At 38.6% G+C, this 17,240-nt stretch overlaps 1 protein-coding gene across 2 annotated transcripts; it reads left to right on the top strand.

Annotated features, from left to right (window-relative positions):
- Window positions 1–327: 327 nt before the first annotated feature.
- LOC134746795 (sodium-coupled neutral amino acid transporter 9 homolog) lies at window positions 328–16,638 on the top strand. Of its 2 annotated transcripts, XM_063681339.1 has the most exons (12): window positions 328–499; window positions 5,391–5,468; window positions 7,536–7,656; window positions 8,407–8,495; window positions 8,754–8,911; window positions 8,981–9,142; window positions 10,617–10,820; window positions 11,754–11,950; window positions 12,749–12,853; window positions 14,047–14,115; window positions 15,079–15,254; window positions 16,258–16,638. In XM_063681339.1, exons 1-12 carry the CDS (start codon window positions 420–422, stop codon window positions 16,427–16,429), a joined length of 1,611 nt encoding a protein of 536 aa, XP_063537409.1. In that variant the 5' UTR covers window positions 328–419; the 3' UTR covers window positions 16,430–16,638. The 2 variants fall into 2 exon arrangements, with proteins under 2 accessions (XP_063537409.1, XP_063537411.1); XM_063681341.1 differs by lacking the exons at window positions 328–499; window positions 5,391–5,468 and adding an exon at window positions 6,872–7,006.
- Window positions 16,639–17,240: the final 602 nt, after the last annotated feature.

Below are 17,240 nucleotides of genomic sequence, written 5' to 3'. Positions count from 1 at the left end.
AAAATAATTATTTCCCTAGTAATAACATTTCAACTTCGCAAAATACATAGGTACTGGGATAGGGGCTATTTAATAGAGCTATTAAATTTTACTGTTTTATTTTAACAGAAGTCCCAATATATCTCTCAGCAAGTAATAAATTATTAATTCGTCTCCTACACGCAACAATTTCAACGGTCAACTCTAATAAATTCTACTAACTACATACATAAATTAACTACATTATAATAGGTCATTGCCTTTTTTCAGATTCGCATTCCCACCCTAAACACAGCAAAAAGGTCTTAACTCCCTTACAATTCCTACAATAAGACATTAATATAATACATATATTTCTTCTAACCAAACAGTAGATAAATCTGAAGTTTTACATTGCTTTTATCAGTGCTTTGTTGTCCGCGGCCCCGTACCTACACGTGATGGTCAAATTTAATGCGCGCAGAAACGTGAGACATGACTCGCAGAGCTCAGGGAATTCGGCTTCTGAAGACCATTTCGAGTGAGTTTTTTTAACTACTGATCATGGATTCATGGGGTATGACTTCTTATTTACGCTTCAGGGTACTACTTGTGACTTTGTAATCTTTCATATGTGTGGTGATCAAAAATAATGGCTTCAAACCTCGGTTGTGCTGTATAGAACAGAAAAAAATCGTTATCGAAAAAAAATATACAAAAAGATGACAAAAAAATTCGCGAGGATCCTTATCATACACAGACAAGAGGTCAAATCCGATGTGTTGACTCGGCGAGTGAGTTTTATTTCCTAACGTCATTTATTTATTCTCACGTGTTTCACGCTCCGGTAAATGCGTCTAACAAAGAATATACGGGGTGGCTAAAAATGTGTATTCCCGTTGCTAGGGAGGTTTTGGGATTATACTGAGCAACTTTTACTATGGAACCAACCACGAAATCGCGAAAAAAATCTACTCTCCCATAGAAAATGAACCAGCCAAAATGTATGAAACCGCCAAATTTTGTTTTGCGATTTCGTGGTTGGTCCCATAGTAAAAGTTACTCAGTAGATACCTATAACCCCAAATTGATATTAATTAATTTATTTATTGTATAAGATGTATAAATTCCCAGAAAAAATGGCGCACCCGATTCTAACCGCTGAAGAAGATGGCGCTGTACGGAGCTAGATGTATGTTTACCCACAGAATTGTCAGACGTCGACATGTCAACAACCTGAGTGACTGCATTACGTACGGAGCCGTAAAGCGCCATCTACGTTAGCTGGCAAATTCTAAGCACGACTCCTTGGCAAGGACTTTAGTCTTAGTACTTACCTACGTTAAATAGATTTAACAGATAACTCTACTAGGTAAGTATAAGGTACGTAACATGTATAGGCACGTATAGGTAAGCAAATTACCTACATAGATTTAACCCCATCTATAAATACTGTAAACACTAGGATGACGAAATATCGATTAGACTTACATCATATTATATGTCGCAGTTTGCGTGTCAATTAATAAATCAATAGAAAGTGCAGCGATAATTCATGCAAACAGATAAAGGGTCACGTCGAAATTGAGGAAAACCGACTGTCGGCAGTTTCTAAGGACCCATATACAAATAAGTTTATGCCTAAAATATAATTTTTGGTACAAGCTTTTATCGCTGACTGTACTTTTTTACCACAGACAACAAATACTCATTGAGACAATTCTAGAAACCACAAACACAATTAAGTTGCGTTGTTTCATCACAGAGTTCCTATGGCCACCTCTTGTCTCCATCATCAGATCAGCTCGATGGTACCATTGCATTGTCACCCGACTTACATATGTACCTATGCAAATTTTCAGCTCAATCGGAAATCGGGAAGTGGGTCAAAAGCTTCCAAGATATGATCCACCGCTAACTAACAAACCAACTAACTAAATACATATAATGTATACTGTCAGGGCAAGTTAAATAAAATCTTGTAACAAGTTAACTCGAGTTATATAGGGATCGCACACAAAGTCCGAGCGAATCCCATATATATGACCGGTGTACGATGTACGATCCGGTAATGCACATCCCTCAGTTTGAAAATTCAATCTCGTGCGGTGCGAAGTCTGCTAAGCTAAGCCAAGTCGAGGTAAGGTTGGATTAAGACATTTGAATCCAAGCCCCATATCTAGACCATGGTGCCTCTCTATTTCACATCCATCTGGTTACACCTATTTCTGAGATTTTGATTCCTCCCTATAAATAGGGTGCCAAGCAACCGCTTACTTTATTAGTCTGAGCAATCCGAAGCTAAACTGAGGCAGAAAGGTACTTATTATTTCATTAAAACCTAAAGAAGATTATAGGTTTATTAATTACTTAAATATTTGTAAGTTTGGTGGGAATTGATATCCTACTCGTCATGAATCTATTATATGCTATTAATACACACAATTTGAGCACAATCTATCTGGCACGTGCTATACTCGTAGGTACAGCCAAATATAGATATAACTCCGTAATAGATGGATACAGTCTAAGGAAAAAACGTGCCTCGAAAATCAAGAAAATTTTATTCTCATTCAGAGGGCGCTACTAGCTTTGGCTTACTGTCGTATAGATGGCGTTGACGGTTTCGTTTGTTATTTAACAATTTTAACGCATATCAGTGAAAGAACATGGGTCAAAATCATAAAAATAATTAATGCAAATAAATAAATCATTTATCCATATTTAAATACATTTTATCGTATTTTTAGTGTGTCGACAGATGGCAGTGAATTTACTGGGGTTACAAAATTTACTATGACAGTTAAGTACCGCTCTAGTACAGCGCAGACAGGTAAACAACACAGACTGCCAATTTTAACACTAAGTTCGCGTGCCGCTTTCATTATTGTTAGGGTTTCGTATTAATAGATGGCGTTACGAGCGAGGTCTTATTCAAATATTTTATATTCGTTTAAGACTAACGTAGTCCCGTAAGCCGACACAGAAATAGACACTTAAACGAGGAAGGTCAAAAATTCTAAATCCAATACGAAAATATGTATAAGGAGGACTGTAACATATGCATCTTCCCCTATTTGACGCCATCTATACCAATGTTTTGAAACACAACTTTGTATGTCAACTACCAGTCAACATTATTAATTTGTCTCTGTTATAGATAAGAAGTTTAAACTGGGCTTCATCTGATTACAAATTATTTATACACCAAATTATAATAAATAATTATGTTGCTAATCGTCATTCAAATAGATTCACGATCATATATTGCTATTTTTGGTCTTATCAGAATATTCAGAATGTGTAGGTTGACTTAAGTAGATATCAGTTTGGGTAAGTCTATGTATCCTGTGAGACTCAAACATACAAAAAATATTTTAAAACAGGGTCATGGAAACTGAAATTTATAAATGACAAATTTTAGTGACCACCGCATGCGTCAGCATTTATTCAGAGCCCTAAGCAATCAGATTAAATCCTTTTAGAACGACATTCTGACCTAAAGATTATACCCGGAGTGTAGCATTTTTTGCCAATCTGAATGAAACCACCACGACATAGGTACGTCCTTATTCAAAACGCGATGCAATTCTGTAGTTTGACTTTCAAATACACTTTTTTCTATATCTCCTACACCCGAATTCTAGATGTGTCTGCTAAGGCGGTAGTCACATTGAATCCGAATCCGCACAACGGTGCGGCATGCGGCTCCGCATCACTGTGATAACTGTGTAAAATCGGCCAAGTGCAAGTCGCTCGCCCACCGAGGGTTCCATACTTTTTAGTATTTGTTGTTATAGCGGCAACAGAAATACATCATCTGTGAAAATTTCAACTGTCTAGCTATCACGGTTCATGAGATACAGCCTGGAGACAGACAGACAGACAGACAGCGCAGCGGAGTCTTAGTAATAGGGTCCCGTTTTTACCCTTTGGGTACGGAACCCTATAAAAGGATAATCACGTGTAAGGATAATGGATGACGTATGACATGAATTATGGTCGAATCGGAATGAACCCAGAGCCGGGGATCAAGGCAGGCGGCGGCGACGTCTCCGCTCGGCCCTTGAGTCATCGCTGCCTTTATCGGTCAATTTGTGCGTCATTTAACCCCGTCACGAAATTTAAGTGGAGAATTCGCGCGAAATCGCCTTTTAATACAAATGTAGTCCTCATTTTCCTCTGGATTATTGAAAATATTTTGTACATTATTGAAAATATTTTGTACAATTTGTTGTATATCAACCACAGCTATGACCCTACGTTTGATTTTTTTCGAATTTTTAATTATTGTAAGAGTTAGGAGCATTTAAATGTTTTTATGAAATCTGTTTTTCGCTCTTAAAAATTATTACAATAATCAAAAAATCTAAAATGACAAACGTATAAAGTATTTAAAAATATTTTGCATATTTAATGTCAATTTAATATAATCTACAAAGGAAAATGGGGACTACGTTTGTAGGTATGGAGAAACGGAAGTCCCCCTTTCCTCTTAAACCTGATACTCCTGCATGGTAGTCCTGATAAATAGGTAGGTACTAAAAATAAGGGCTAGGTCCTAGGTACAACCATCGTACACCTAGCCGCAAAATTGCGTAGCCACTATTAATTTATTCATAACGTGTCCATGCAATTTTGCAGCTCGCTCTGTACCAGTAAGATCTTTTGAAGCACTGTCCCTTTCGTCCCTCCCTTGTATACTTTCCCTTTAAGGTGTGACCCTTCATACAAGTAGATATATCTGTGACCTTGTTCCTTGCACATTTTGCCCAACACTGGTAATAGGCCAAAGGGTGCACACTCCTAAAACTTTTGTTTTAGTCAAAATAATTGACCTAAGTCTGCGCAATAAGCTGGCGATGGCCTATAAATCTCTCAGATTTGTGTATTAACTGTAGCTATTGCAACTTCATTGTTTATAAACATGAATCTCAATATATATATATATAAACAATGCAGATATAGTGTTCTGACGAGCTAGTCTCCCCACATTCGATCGACCGTTCTGTGGAAGACCACGTTAAAACGATTTTTTTTAGTTTTTTTTTTAATAAACCTAAGGTATGTGTATGTATTCTTCGCTATTAAATAATTGTTAATCTTTCGGGCGTCAGGTAATTAGTGCGTTAGTGTAATGAGGATTTCAGATTTCATTGTCGTGCAGTGGGTTTAAAATTTGTTTGGGCATTCTTGACGTGTTGGGTGTTTTTGTTTTTAAATATTTTTGGTGGTTGCCTGGTTGGTTAACAAAGTAGCGAGGTTTCTAATCACTGTCTAACCGAAGTTTCCTACATCTTTAGGACTAAATTAAAAGATACATTAATGGAAGGTAATCTTTAAAAAAAAAACATTTTATCCAGACAGTAGACTTGACTATTAGAAACAAATCAGAAATTATAAACGAGACATATATTTTTTTGTTTTTACAGATTATTTGGCAGTGGAGGTTCAGACCTTTCTGAAGACGAAAATTTCTTTGACGACAGGCAACAATCATACACGTATGCGTAAGTAATGTATTATTTATATTTCATTCTCAGACCTTTTAGCTTTTAAGCAATTTGATTTAAACATTTCTTAAAGGTTCGTGAATCGGAAAATTCAGGATAAAAGTATAGTTATTTGTTATACAAGGGTGCAAAGTTGTATTTTACCCGCGAGTGTTTCAACACACGAGAAGTAAAATACATTTGCGCCCGTGTGTAACACAAAACTTTTCACCTCACTATAGCGAGGAAAGTGCAACATCCACAGGCGTTAGATCATCTTCATCACTGGAATCACTCATTTCTTTACGATATTATAACAGAAAACTCTGGAAGTTGTGTATTTTTACGCGAGTCGGTAAGAAAAGGTTTTAAGTAAAAAAATTGTTGACAATGTTAACATTTCTGATGTATGAAATGTCAACGATGCGTTTTGAAATTGCATCGACTCACTTGTGCGTTCAGAATTATATTTAACATAATTATAAAAAAACAAACGTTTCTTATGGAATTTTAAGGTTTATGACTTAAAATCATTAAATAAAGCTAAATTTGGTATTTTTTATTAGATTCTCAAACCATTTATTTAATGATAATTAATATCGAACGAACCATTATCATGAGCGTTTTACGTTTTGTTATCTGTCAAGCTACTTAAACACGCTCCATCCAAGGTCAAATTACTTTCCCCACTAGTGGATAAAACGCGTTTTTCCCCGCTTGTATTGAAGGATAAACGACAACTTTCCGAGCTAGTGAGGGGAAAAGTACTTTACCTATACGTGAAATTGCGATATCGGTGACATTTGTATCCTTCTAAGGCCCAGACATACAAATGAAAAATTCAAAATTTGCCACTGAAATCGGAACCTATAGTGCAATAAATACAGTTGATTTTATTTTGTTTGGAAATTGAACGAAACAAAACAAATGCAACTCTGTTCCAAATGAATAAGATTTAAATTTCATCGAACTGAAGAAGTCCTATAGATAGGACCTTGGGCCTTAGGAGGGTATACCCCATTCTTGAGTGATGAAAATATAGTATTTTTCGTACTATATTGTTTTTATATAATATATAGTACGACTAAAATACAGTACGATACTATATATTATAGTATGCGTGGCAACCCTAATTATAGTGAACAATTTGTGATACCTAAGTATATATAAGTATTATAATCGATTGCCAATATTGCCATTGTATAATGCAAGCAATCCAAGGTTTCAAAATACTTACCTTAACATTGGGTCAACAAAATAACGTTTTATCTCAGTCGATTCACACATTAATGCGTAAACACATACTTATCTGAATAGCGATATACCTACATATGTTGGTACTCAAATATTTGCGTACGTGCGTACATTAGTAGTACAGTAGGTATTTAGTTTATTGTATATTTAGTATCTTTGTCGTAGTAGAAGAGGGTAGATTGTTGTAGAAACCGTCTGCAGTCAGTTTATTATATCTACTTTTGGATTTCAGTTGTAGTTTGCTTTGATATTGAAATATGACCTCGCTTGTTTCGCCATCAGGCTGACAATGACAATTCACTGTAAGTACGAGTACCTACATTGCTAATCCATCACGTAAACAGTACCGTCTCTCGTTATACTTATACGTACCGCCCGAGATGTATAGAGAACTGGCATTGCCAGTTGTCAAGTCCGTGAAATAGTCGCTTGATGGTGACTTTTATCAAAGATAGATATAACTCCGTAATAGATGGATACAGTCTAAGGAAAAAACGTGCCTCGAAAATCAAGAAAATTTGATTCTCGACCAGAGGGCGCTACTAGCTTTGGCCTACTGTCGTATAGATGGCGTTGACGGTTTCGTTTGTTATTTAACAATTTTAACGCATATCAGTGAAAGAACATGGGACAAAATCATATAAAAATAATTAATGTAAACAAAAAAATCATTTATCCATATTTAAATACATTTTAACGTATTTTTATAAATCTTCATTTTTAGTTTTAAAGTATGTTGATATATAGATGGCAGTGAATTTACAGTGGTTACAAAATTTACTATGACAGTACCGCTCTATCTTATTATATCCTCTTTGCTTTTATTTACAGATCAGGGAGCAGCGTGAGCTTGGAGACAGGTAACTTCAGGGAAACCATGGCGCGGGTAGAGGCAGAGCCGTTGCTGGGCACGGCCCAGCCGCCCTATAAGAGTATAGCTACGCATAGTCCGGTAAGCATTGACGTATATCTGAGGACGGGCCTTACGGGCACTGGCACTAAGAATGGTGCTAGTAATTTCGACCAATCGCGCGCGTGATGCGAACTCATCAACCAATCGCGTTGTAGCTGTGGTTGTGTGTGTATGTTCGCCACGGGCACACTACACTTGCGGTCGTGGTTGCCGCATGAGAAACGTTGTCACCCCACCTGACACTGTTTGTATAGTCTGCAATAAACTGAAAGGCCTATGATGATGATGATGGTAATAAACTACCAAAGTATGTACAATGAATTCAGCCAATCGCCCAAATACCGCAAGGTAACCAAAACCGCATACAAGTCCCTTGAACCATCTAAATGGGGCTTAAGTCTGTGTAACCTAATTAGTAATTATACTCGTTCCTACCTGCCTGCCTATATATATACCACATACCGCGTAATATGTATTATACAATATACACCCTATGTGCGTACTGCGTAGGTATCTTTTTAATTCACATGTTTAGTCAGAAATAAAACTATGAAAACGGATTATATCGCGTATATTGAATTTATAATACATCCCGACGTTTACTCGTGGGTGTCACCCGTTGACCACGAACGCTGTAAAGAGTTCGAGACGTCGGGATGTATTATAAATTCAATATACGCGATATAATCCGTTTTCATAGTTTTATTTCATGAGTAACTATCGCGGTAACCGAAGACAATATTATGTTTAGTCAGAGTTAAATTAGATTACCTATTTTATTCTTTTCAGGACCCGACAAACACACTTTACGAATATAAGAAGAAAATAGATAATTCAATCAATGTTGACTCAAAAAAACAAAGTTCTTTAGTTACGATGTAAGTTCAAAACCCATTTATCAATATAAATAGTTGATAATAGGTACGACTCAACAGATATTATATTAGAAAACAGTTTTTGTAAAAACTTGGTTTTGCGATGTCAACGTGTTTCTTTTTAGCTAATTTGTTATCTGAGTCCTCTCCAAGGGGTTGATTTCCAAAAATAAAAATCGGCGGAGTAGGTACCTACCACTACATGAATGTAGCCGCTGTGACGTCAAGTAGTTACCTACTTACCTGTCTGATTTGTTCTAGTTTCTCAGTATGGAACACAGTGATGGGTTCTTCACTGCTAACCATGGCTTGGGGAGTGGAGCGCGCTGGGTTGCCAGCAGCGCTGGTGCTTGTCGCTTTGATGGCGGCGTTATGTTTATACACCGCCTATGTGCTGCTTCGAGTCAACAAGCATCATGGTAAGTCAAGGGACGGCCATCTTAATATATTAATCTTCAGTCTATTATTGATATTTACCATTTCGACAGGCACAGTGACGTGTGAGGTCCCAGCTCTATGCCTGTCCCTCCTCGGTCCTTGGGCGGCGCGCGTGGCGCATGGATTCAGTCTGCTAGTACTCCTGGGCGCCAACGTAGTGTACTGGATACTGATCACAAACTTCTTCTACTTTACCGTCAACTATTTAGCGGGTGAGTTCAGCTTGTATCTATTGAGGTAAAGTACCTCTTCTTTGTCTCTCATTCGTGGGTTGGGCGGCGCGCGTGGCGCATGGATTCAGTCGGTTAGTACTTCTGGGCGCCAACTTGGTGTACTGGATACTGATCACAAACTTCCTCTACTTCACTGTTAACTATTTAGCAGGTCAGTCCAGCTTGGGTTTATTGAGGTGTAAGAACTCCGGAGTTTGTGGTTGCGCGTGGCACCCGGTTTTACTTTTTTGGTACTTCTGTGCGCTAACGTCAAAAACTTCCTCTAATTCACCATCAACTATTTAGCAGGTGTTTAGTTTGTACTCTATTATAAAAACTTATTTAAACCTCGTAGGTGGCACTTCTAGCAAGAGACAAGAGAGATACCTACGTGATTACGTGTCACACATTGTTAAATGTATAGGTACCTACAAATAGGGCGAGACCTTAATTTCAATAATTATTTGAACAGTAATAAATAAACAAATAAATAATAAATAAATAAACAAATATTATAGGACATTCTTACACAGATTGACTAAGTCCCACGGTAAGCCCAAGGAGGCTTGTGTTATGGGTACTCAGACAACGATATACAAATACATAGAAAACACCCAAGACTCAGGAACAAATATATGTGTTCATCACACAAATAAATGTCCTTAATGGGATTCGAACCCAGGACCATCGGCTTCACAGGTAGGGTCACTACCCACTAGGCCAGAACAGTTGTCATACATAGTTGACCTCCATAAAGATAGGTTACCTGACATCCATAATTATGGTTATTTCCTTTTCATTAATGTTTTTTGTAATAAGTAAGGGAACTTAGGGAACGTATTTTTAGGGTTCCGTACCCAAAGGGTAAAAACGGGACCCTATTACTAAGACTTCGCTGTCCGTCTGTCCGTCCGTCTGTCCGTCTGTCTGTCTGTCACCAGGCTGTATCTCATGAACCGTGATAGCTAGACAGTTGAAATTTTCACAGATGATGTATTTCTGTTGCCGCTATAACAACAAATACTAAAAACAGAATAATATAAACTTATTTAACTAGTACTTAGTCAAATACCCTATTTCTTAACTACTAACACAAATACAATACAGCCAATATTATAAACGGGTAATTGGGTTAAAACGGGAACGGGACTATTACTAAAGACTTCCACTGTCCGTCTGTCCGTATTTCTGTCTGTCTGTCCGTCTATCTGTCTGTCTGTCACCAGGTTGCATGTATCTCATCAGCTGTGATAGCTAGATAGTTGAAATGTTCCAGATGATGTATTTCTGTTGCCGCTATAACAACTATTTAATACTAAAAACAGAATGAAACAAATATTTAAGTGGGGCTCCCCATACAACAAACGTGATTTTTTTGCCGTTTTTTGCGTAATGGTACGGAACCCTTCGTGCGCGAGTCCGACTCGCACTTGGCCGGTTTTTTATTATAGTATGTATTATACTTTTTTTACAGATCTGTCTAGTCCAAACGCAACCTATCCCACAGCGCTGCTTTGCCCAAAGCAAGGTGGCGTCAACGGCTCCCTATTAATACCGGAGCCCCACGACTCCAGTTACTGGGGGCTCCACACCACGGTGCCATTTTACGTGGCACTACTCGTTTTCCCACTGCTTAATTTTAGCAACGTGTCTTTCTTCACCAAGTTTAATTCACTGGGTAAGTTATTTTAGATTTTTAACCATACGTTATTTTAGTACTTCTATCCGTTACTAGATGGCGCTACCAGTACTTGCATTCTGCTTATCATAGCATATATTATAGAGACAGCATAGATATCGCGATGAACGAAAAATCGAATGCTCAACAATTTTAAGCTAATATTATAACCGGATTAACCGGAACTCTATTTTCAACTCCTTCTGTTTTAGCAGTACCAGTACATCTTTCGTTAATAGTAGCAATGAGGATATAATCGGATATACGGAGTTATATCTATCTTTGATAGTAGCGACACTTGTGACATCTGGTGTCAAGTAGCGGTACTGATAATTCCACTACTTGACGTTAGATGTCGATTACGAAATAACTCGCATTTTGGTAAGAAAAGTGATGTATGGAGTTACCACTCTTTCTTTACTTATATTTCTCTCTGGTTTGTATGGAGAAACGGCCGTCCTCTTTCCTCTTGATTTGTTTTTGTTTTAAAATGGAACGAAACAAAACAATTGGAAGTTTTTTGATCACAGAGTACTAAATCTTATGCTAGTGCGAAAGATACACCTTCTGCTATAAAATGACCTTTTTTTTCACATCAGTCACATCACCTATTCGAAAAAGGGCTTTTTTCTTCCCCGCTAGAAGGGATCAAAGTGGCACTTTTCTGTTCTAGGACATGGTTTTTTTTTTGCATACAATTTTGTTATTTTAAATAATATTTTGGAACATAACAATTTCCTCATAACTAATGAGCAAAACAGTATATGTCACATGGTAGCAAAATTGTTTAACCTTGGACGTTAACACTTGAATCCCTCACTACGCTCAGGATTCAATTATAGAATCCTTTGCTTTGTTCAGGATTCAATGTACGCCCTCGCCGTAAATATGTCATTTTTCTCCCTTGTGACACAATCTACTATTCTTTTCCAGGAACGCTTTCCGTGGTGTACCTCCTGATATTCGTGATAGTAAAAGGCTGGGGTTGGGGCATCAACGTGGCCCCGACGCCCGAGGAGCTCCCCGCCACCACGGACGCGGCTGTCTTGAGCGGCATGCTGGCGCTGTCATTCTATATACACAATATCATCATTACTATTATGAGTAATAATGAACGGCAGGAGAAAAACGTAAGTGACAAGTATTTTCATCTACTGATCACTAGATGGCGTTAGTAGGTGAACGGTTTAGATAGGGGCATCAATTTAGATTCCAACAAGCAGGAAGTTGGTCAAATATATAAAAAAAAACTATGTATGAAATACTATATACCAATTGATTTCTCCATGCTAACTGCCTCGTAGCTCGCCGACATTCGTCAGGCAACGCGTTCCCTTTGACCCGCTGACAGACGCATGATTGATAAACCAGCATAACGCGACTCACAATTTCTAACGGGAGTCACACTTATATATTTGATGGTGTACACTCGCATGCGCTTGGTAAGCGTTGGGAATGCACCATATGTGGTATTTTTTTTATAAAAAAGAACCTTATTGTCGATGGCGCTTACGCCATTATAAACGATACTCCGATATAAATACAATGGCGCGCGACGCTGTGCGGCGTAAGCGCCATCGACAATAAGGTCCCTTTTCATAGAAAATGCCCCGTATTTACTTACACAAGTTAAGCTACCCGAGCCGGTTAGTAATATTTTTCTACCCACTTTGTTTTGTAACCAAACTAATGCTTTGTAATGATTATTTATATTACAATACTTTGTAATGAATATTTAAATTACATTGTCTGCACGCTAGTCGTAAGATATATATATTTTTTTTTGTATTCTCAAGTAAGCGAATTTTGTAAATTTTGTTTATATATACGAAAGGAATTAATCGGGTTAGTTCTTAGTTTTTACATGTTAGCTCATTAAAGGTGATTCACAATATTTTAAATTAAACTATGAATATCTTTATTTTCAGGGCAGAGATTTGACGATAGCGTTTGTGCTAGTAACAATGACGTACCTATTAGTGGGCGCGGTTTTTTACATATGCTTCCCTCTTGCCAAGTCTTGCATAGAAGACGTAAGTTTAATAGATATTTATCATCATTCGTGACTCGTGACGTTTTCAACCAAAACGTACCACATTGTCGCTTGTCGATAAGGTTGATTTAAAATTAAAGCTATATGGAAATAGCGCCTTATTGACAACCGACAATAAGTACCCTATTGATTGAGAATGGCACAAAATTTGCCTTCTCCACTTCTGAGCATAGGTCTCTCTTCGTGTACGCCATAGAGAAATATAAGTAAAGAAAGAGTGGTAAATCCATACATTTTTCTTACCAAAACGCGCTTTATTTCGTAGTCGACATCTAGCGTCAAGTGGCGGTATTCTCAATACTGCTACTCGACAATAGATGTAGCGGCAAACAAAAAAGTCCAATGCTCAACGATTTTCAGCTAATATTATAATCTTTTCAACTCCTTCTGATTAATTATAAATTGTTGAGCAATACACTTCGTCAGTCGCGACACATTCGACATCTAGTGTCGAGTAGCAGTACTGAGAGTTCCGCTACTTGACGCTAGGTGTCGACTACGAAATAAGGCGCGCGCACTGATGTATGGAGTAACCACTCTGTCTTCTCATATATATCTCTATGGTGTTCGCCACTTATCCCGGTCCTGGGTGCGTAGCCAACGTGCCAATCGTGACCGCTCCGTAGCGAACGAAACTCAACTGCTAGGAGGGTATCACCAAACGGTGTAGCCATTAACAGGCGTTCCCCTCTGTCGAAAATATTCGGCCAATGGTCATACACAATGTATGGCCTGACGTTTATCTGACATGGCTATTTTGAAGTTACGTATACATTTTACGTCCCCCTCCCCCGCAAAAATTGGCAGACTTTTTTGTACAGCAAATTACAGACGTGGCGGCTCCGTTTGGTTATATGTGGGTTATATCCTCCTAGCTCAACTGTTACTGTCGCACTAATATGGAAGAGTGATTCTCTCTATCACTCGATAACTACGCTACGCTACGTAGCGTAAACAATTGGCATCTTGTCTACGCACCCTGGGCTCTAGTCTCATTCAGAAGTGTCCCGCGAATTTCCAAATGTCTTCCACCCAACGAGCCAATAGATAGTAAAGAATGAGTACTCATATGTTTTTGAATTATTCTTCACAAATATGGAAAATGTATTCGTAATAGCCTTTACACTATCATTCACAGGTAGATTTTAACTTTATTGCGTATTTTGTTTGCAGAATATACTAAATAACTTCGAAATGCATGACACTATGACTGCAGTGGCGCGGGCGCTGCTACTATTTCAAGTAAGTTCAAATAATAAATATTTTTATAATTATCGTAATGTAATTCAAACTATTTTACCCTGTTACGCGCAGCGCAGCGTGTATAGGTAATAGATATATTCTGTTTTGCCATAACAGGGCAGTGTTGTAGCAGATATATTCGACAGCTGACGTAGCTGGCGTTGTACTACCTCATACATCCGATAATGACTCTGTTTATAAAAGCTACGACGCAGTCGAAAGTGAGATAGTAGTAGTCTTTCCTATGGTTTCAATATAGATGGCAGCACTGACGCTATACGCACCAGTCAAAAACACTTATATAATTACGTACTTATTTGAAAAAGTCTTCGATTTTTTCATTCTTTTTTTCCAAAGGCGCGCTATTAGGTTACAGCCCAATTTCAACCTTCGTGCATTTAATCACGATTCACGATGACGCGCCGCGCACGGTTGGCGGTGGCACAGTCACAGCTAATTTGTTCCAAATGTATTTTTTAAAGATATATTAATTATTAATAGAGATGTGTCGATATTCCAGGTCTCGTTGTTACCGGCCTCAAAAAAAAAAACCGGCCAAGTGCGAGTCGGACTCGCGCACGAAGGGTTCCGTACCATTACGCAAATCACGGCAAAAAAATCACGTTTTTTGTATGGGCCCCACTTAAATATTTATTTTATTCTGTTTTTAGTATTTGTTGTTATAGCGGCAAATCATGACAGACGGATAGACAGACAGCAGAGTCTTAGTAATAGAGTTCCGTACCTAAAGGGTAAAAATGACTAAGACTCCACTGTCCGTCACCAGGCTGTATCTCATGAACCGTGATAGCTAGACACCTGAAATTTTCACAGTTGATGTATTTCTGTTGCCGCTATAACAACAAATACTAAAAAGTACGGAACCCTCGGTGGGCGCGTAGGACTCGCACTTGTCCATTTTTACCCTTTGGGTACGGAACCCTAAAAATGTTTATATTTCAGGTTATAACCGTGTACCCACTCGTCGCCTACATGCTTCGGTCCGAAGCGCTTCTTCTCTTACCAATCAGTAATGTAAACAAATCACGCACCAGATACACTGTCGCCATCAATGTAGTAATCGTGTCAATGTGCGTCGCTGTCGCCTGCCTGTGTCCTAACATAGGGACGATTATAAGGTGAGCTTAGTCTTGACTAGTATTCATTTCTTAAGAAGCTGGGCGTCACGCAAGGTTGGATGTATACTTTACATCCTGTGCCACGCATCAATTGAAAATTAAAAAAAAAGAAACGTCATACATGACTAGAAGCACAGATAAGATATACTTGTCTAACGTACATCAAGAGCCTGACACTCTTTGATAGAGAAAGATAGTCTTATTGCGATTCCTATAAGAGGAAAGAGAAAATAGTGCCATGCTTTGTCCTTATCACCAACCGGGTTCTTTCTCTTACCCCTGGTCGCTCGGTGGTGCGTCTATAACTTGTTTGTTCCCGAGTTTGCGGGATCCATTTGTAGTCTGTGGTTTAGTCCTAATAAGTTTTTGGCAGGTACAAGCTTTTATCGCTGACTGTACTTTTCGTTCCACAGACAACTAATACTCATCGAGATAATGAGGGCTATCGTTTTTTTGGTCACCAGTTGGCGCCTCTGTTGATGGTGGTCCAAAAGACTATAGAAAAGCTGTCAGTCATTGAAGTGACATTTGTCATTTCGAACTATGGAAAAGACCACCATCTACACTAGCGCCCCTAGCGGCGAATTCATACGCGTTAGCCCTCATTCAAACAACTCCAAACACTCTGCCAACTGTTCTAAGGCTTACCCGATGACAGCCAACATTTCCACCATATCCCTCATCTACCATAAGAGCACTACACTTCTTAAACGGTTACTGAAGCACAGAATAAGTAATATTATTATCATACAGAACGGCCACGCACCGCCCCGCCCCGACTCTAATTACCTTGCCCCGCGACAGAAGATTGACGTCCGTTTCCTGGCCGCTCAGTACTGTTTTTAAGCAACTCACACTATGATGCATGACGCGTGTACATACGTGCCGTTCACACATAGAAACGCAAGTGATTTTTGATGTATAGCGTGTCCGCCCTGTGACTGAAGTTCCATGTCATATTGGAAATTCACCAGTAATGATTCACTATTGTCCTCTATTTCAGATACACGGGTGCAATAAGCGGCCTGGTGCACGTGTTCGCTCTCCCCTCCATACTCCAAGTCAGATCCCTGCAGCTCCGCGGAAAGCTGACGTGCTGGAAACTACTGCTCTACTTCCTTATCGTCGTGTTTGGCATAGTCAATTTGGTCATGCAGTTTTTTATTAAAGAGTGATATTCAATATTGCAATGCGTGTTAGTGTTAGACTCAGCGTCAAATACTCTGTAGCAGTCATAGTGGCCATACTAAATATATGGTGTACCGAACTATTTGACTACTTTGGTTGCTACAAAGTATTTGACGCTGAGTGTACAAGTGACTTTTGAAGCAAAATAAATATTGGAATGATGAATGGTAACAGTGTGAATATACCTTCAAACGAGCATTTCTTGTATATATTATTTCGGGGATCTCGGAAACGGCTCTAACGATTTCGATGAAATTTGCTATATGGGATTTTTCGGGGGCGAAAAATCGATCTAGCTAAGGCTTGTCTCTGGGAAAACGCGCATTTTTGAGTTTTCATATGTTTTCCGAGCAAAGCTCGGTCTCCCAGATATTTATAGTGATACTAACTAGAATATGACAATGAATTTTGAAGTCCGAAAAAAGGCGGAAAATTTCAAAAATATACGCACGAAGGGTTATCGTCCCATAGAAAATTTGAATTTCGCGCCTTTTTCTACTGACAAGATTTGCTTGACCAACTATAACAACAGTTTTGATCTTATTTTGGTACGACTGAAGATCGCTCACGCTGATTCTTCTTCTTCTTTTCTTGATGGACTTGAGGGCGGTGTTGCCCGTAGCCAATGTCACGTAAAAGGGTAGGAACAAAATAAATGCTCTTAGAGCACGACGCTGTTCGGTGGTTGTTGTAGTTGTCTCGTAAAACCGATAGCTGGATTTTACGAGAAGCACGTGGACTACCGGCCGTTGACTCCAAAATGGTGGTTAAACACGCTTTGAGATTAATTTTCCATTC

Source organism: Cydia strobilella, chromosome 13 (assembly GCF_947568885.1).
Source record: "Cydia strobilella chromosome 13, ilCydStro3.1, whole genome shotgun sequence".
Taxonomy (NCBI): domain Eukaryota; kingdom Metazoa; phylum Arthropoda; class Insecta; order Lepidoptera; family Tortricidae; genus Cydia; species Cydia strobilella.
This window is presented reverse-complemented; position numbering and strand designations above follow the sequence as displayed.

Bases quoted from the DNA above. Each gene is read 5' to 3' on its own strand.
- LOC134746795 (XM_063681339.1), top strand. From the start codon at position 420: ATGGTCAAATTTAATGCGCGCAGAAACGTGAGACATGACTCGCAGAGC. The intron at 8,496-8,753 runs GTAAGTTCAAAA...GATTTGTTCTAG, and splicing joins CAAAGTTCTTTAGTTACGAT to TTTCTCAGTATGGAACACAG. The intron at 12,854-14,046 runs GTAAGTTTAATA...TTTTGTTTGCAG, and splicing joins CCAAGTCTTGCATAGAAGAC to AATATACTAAATAACTTCGA.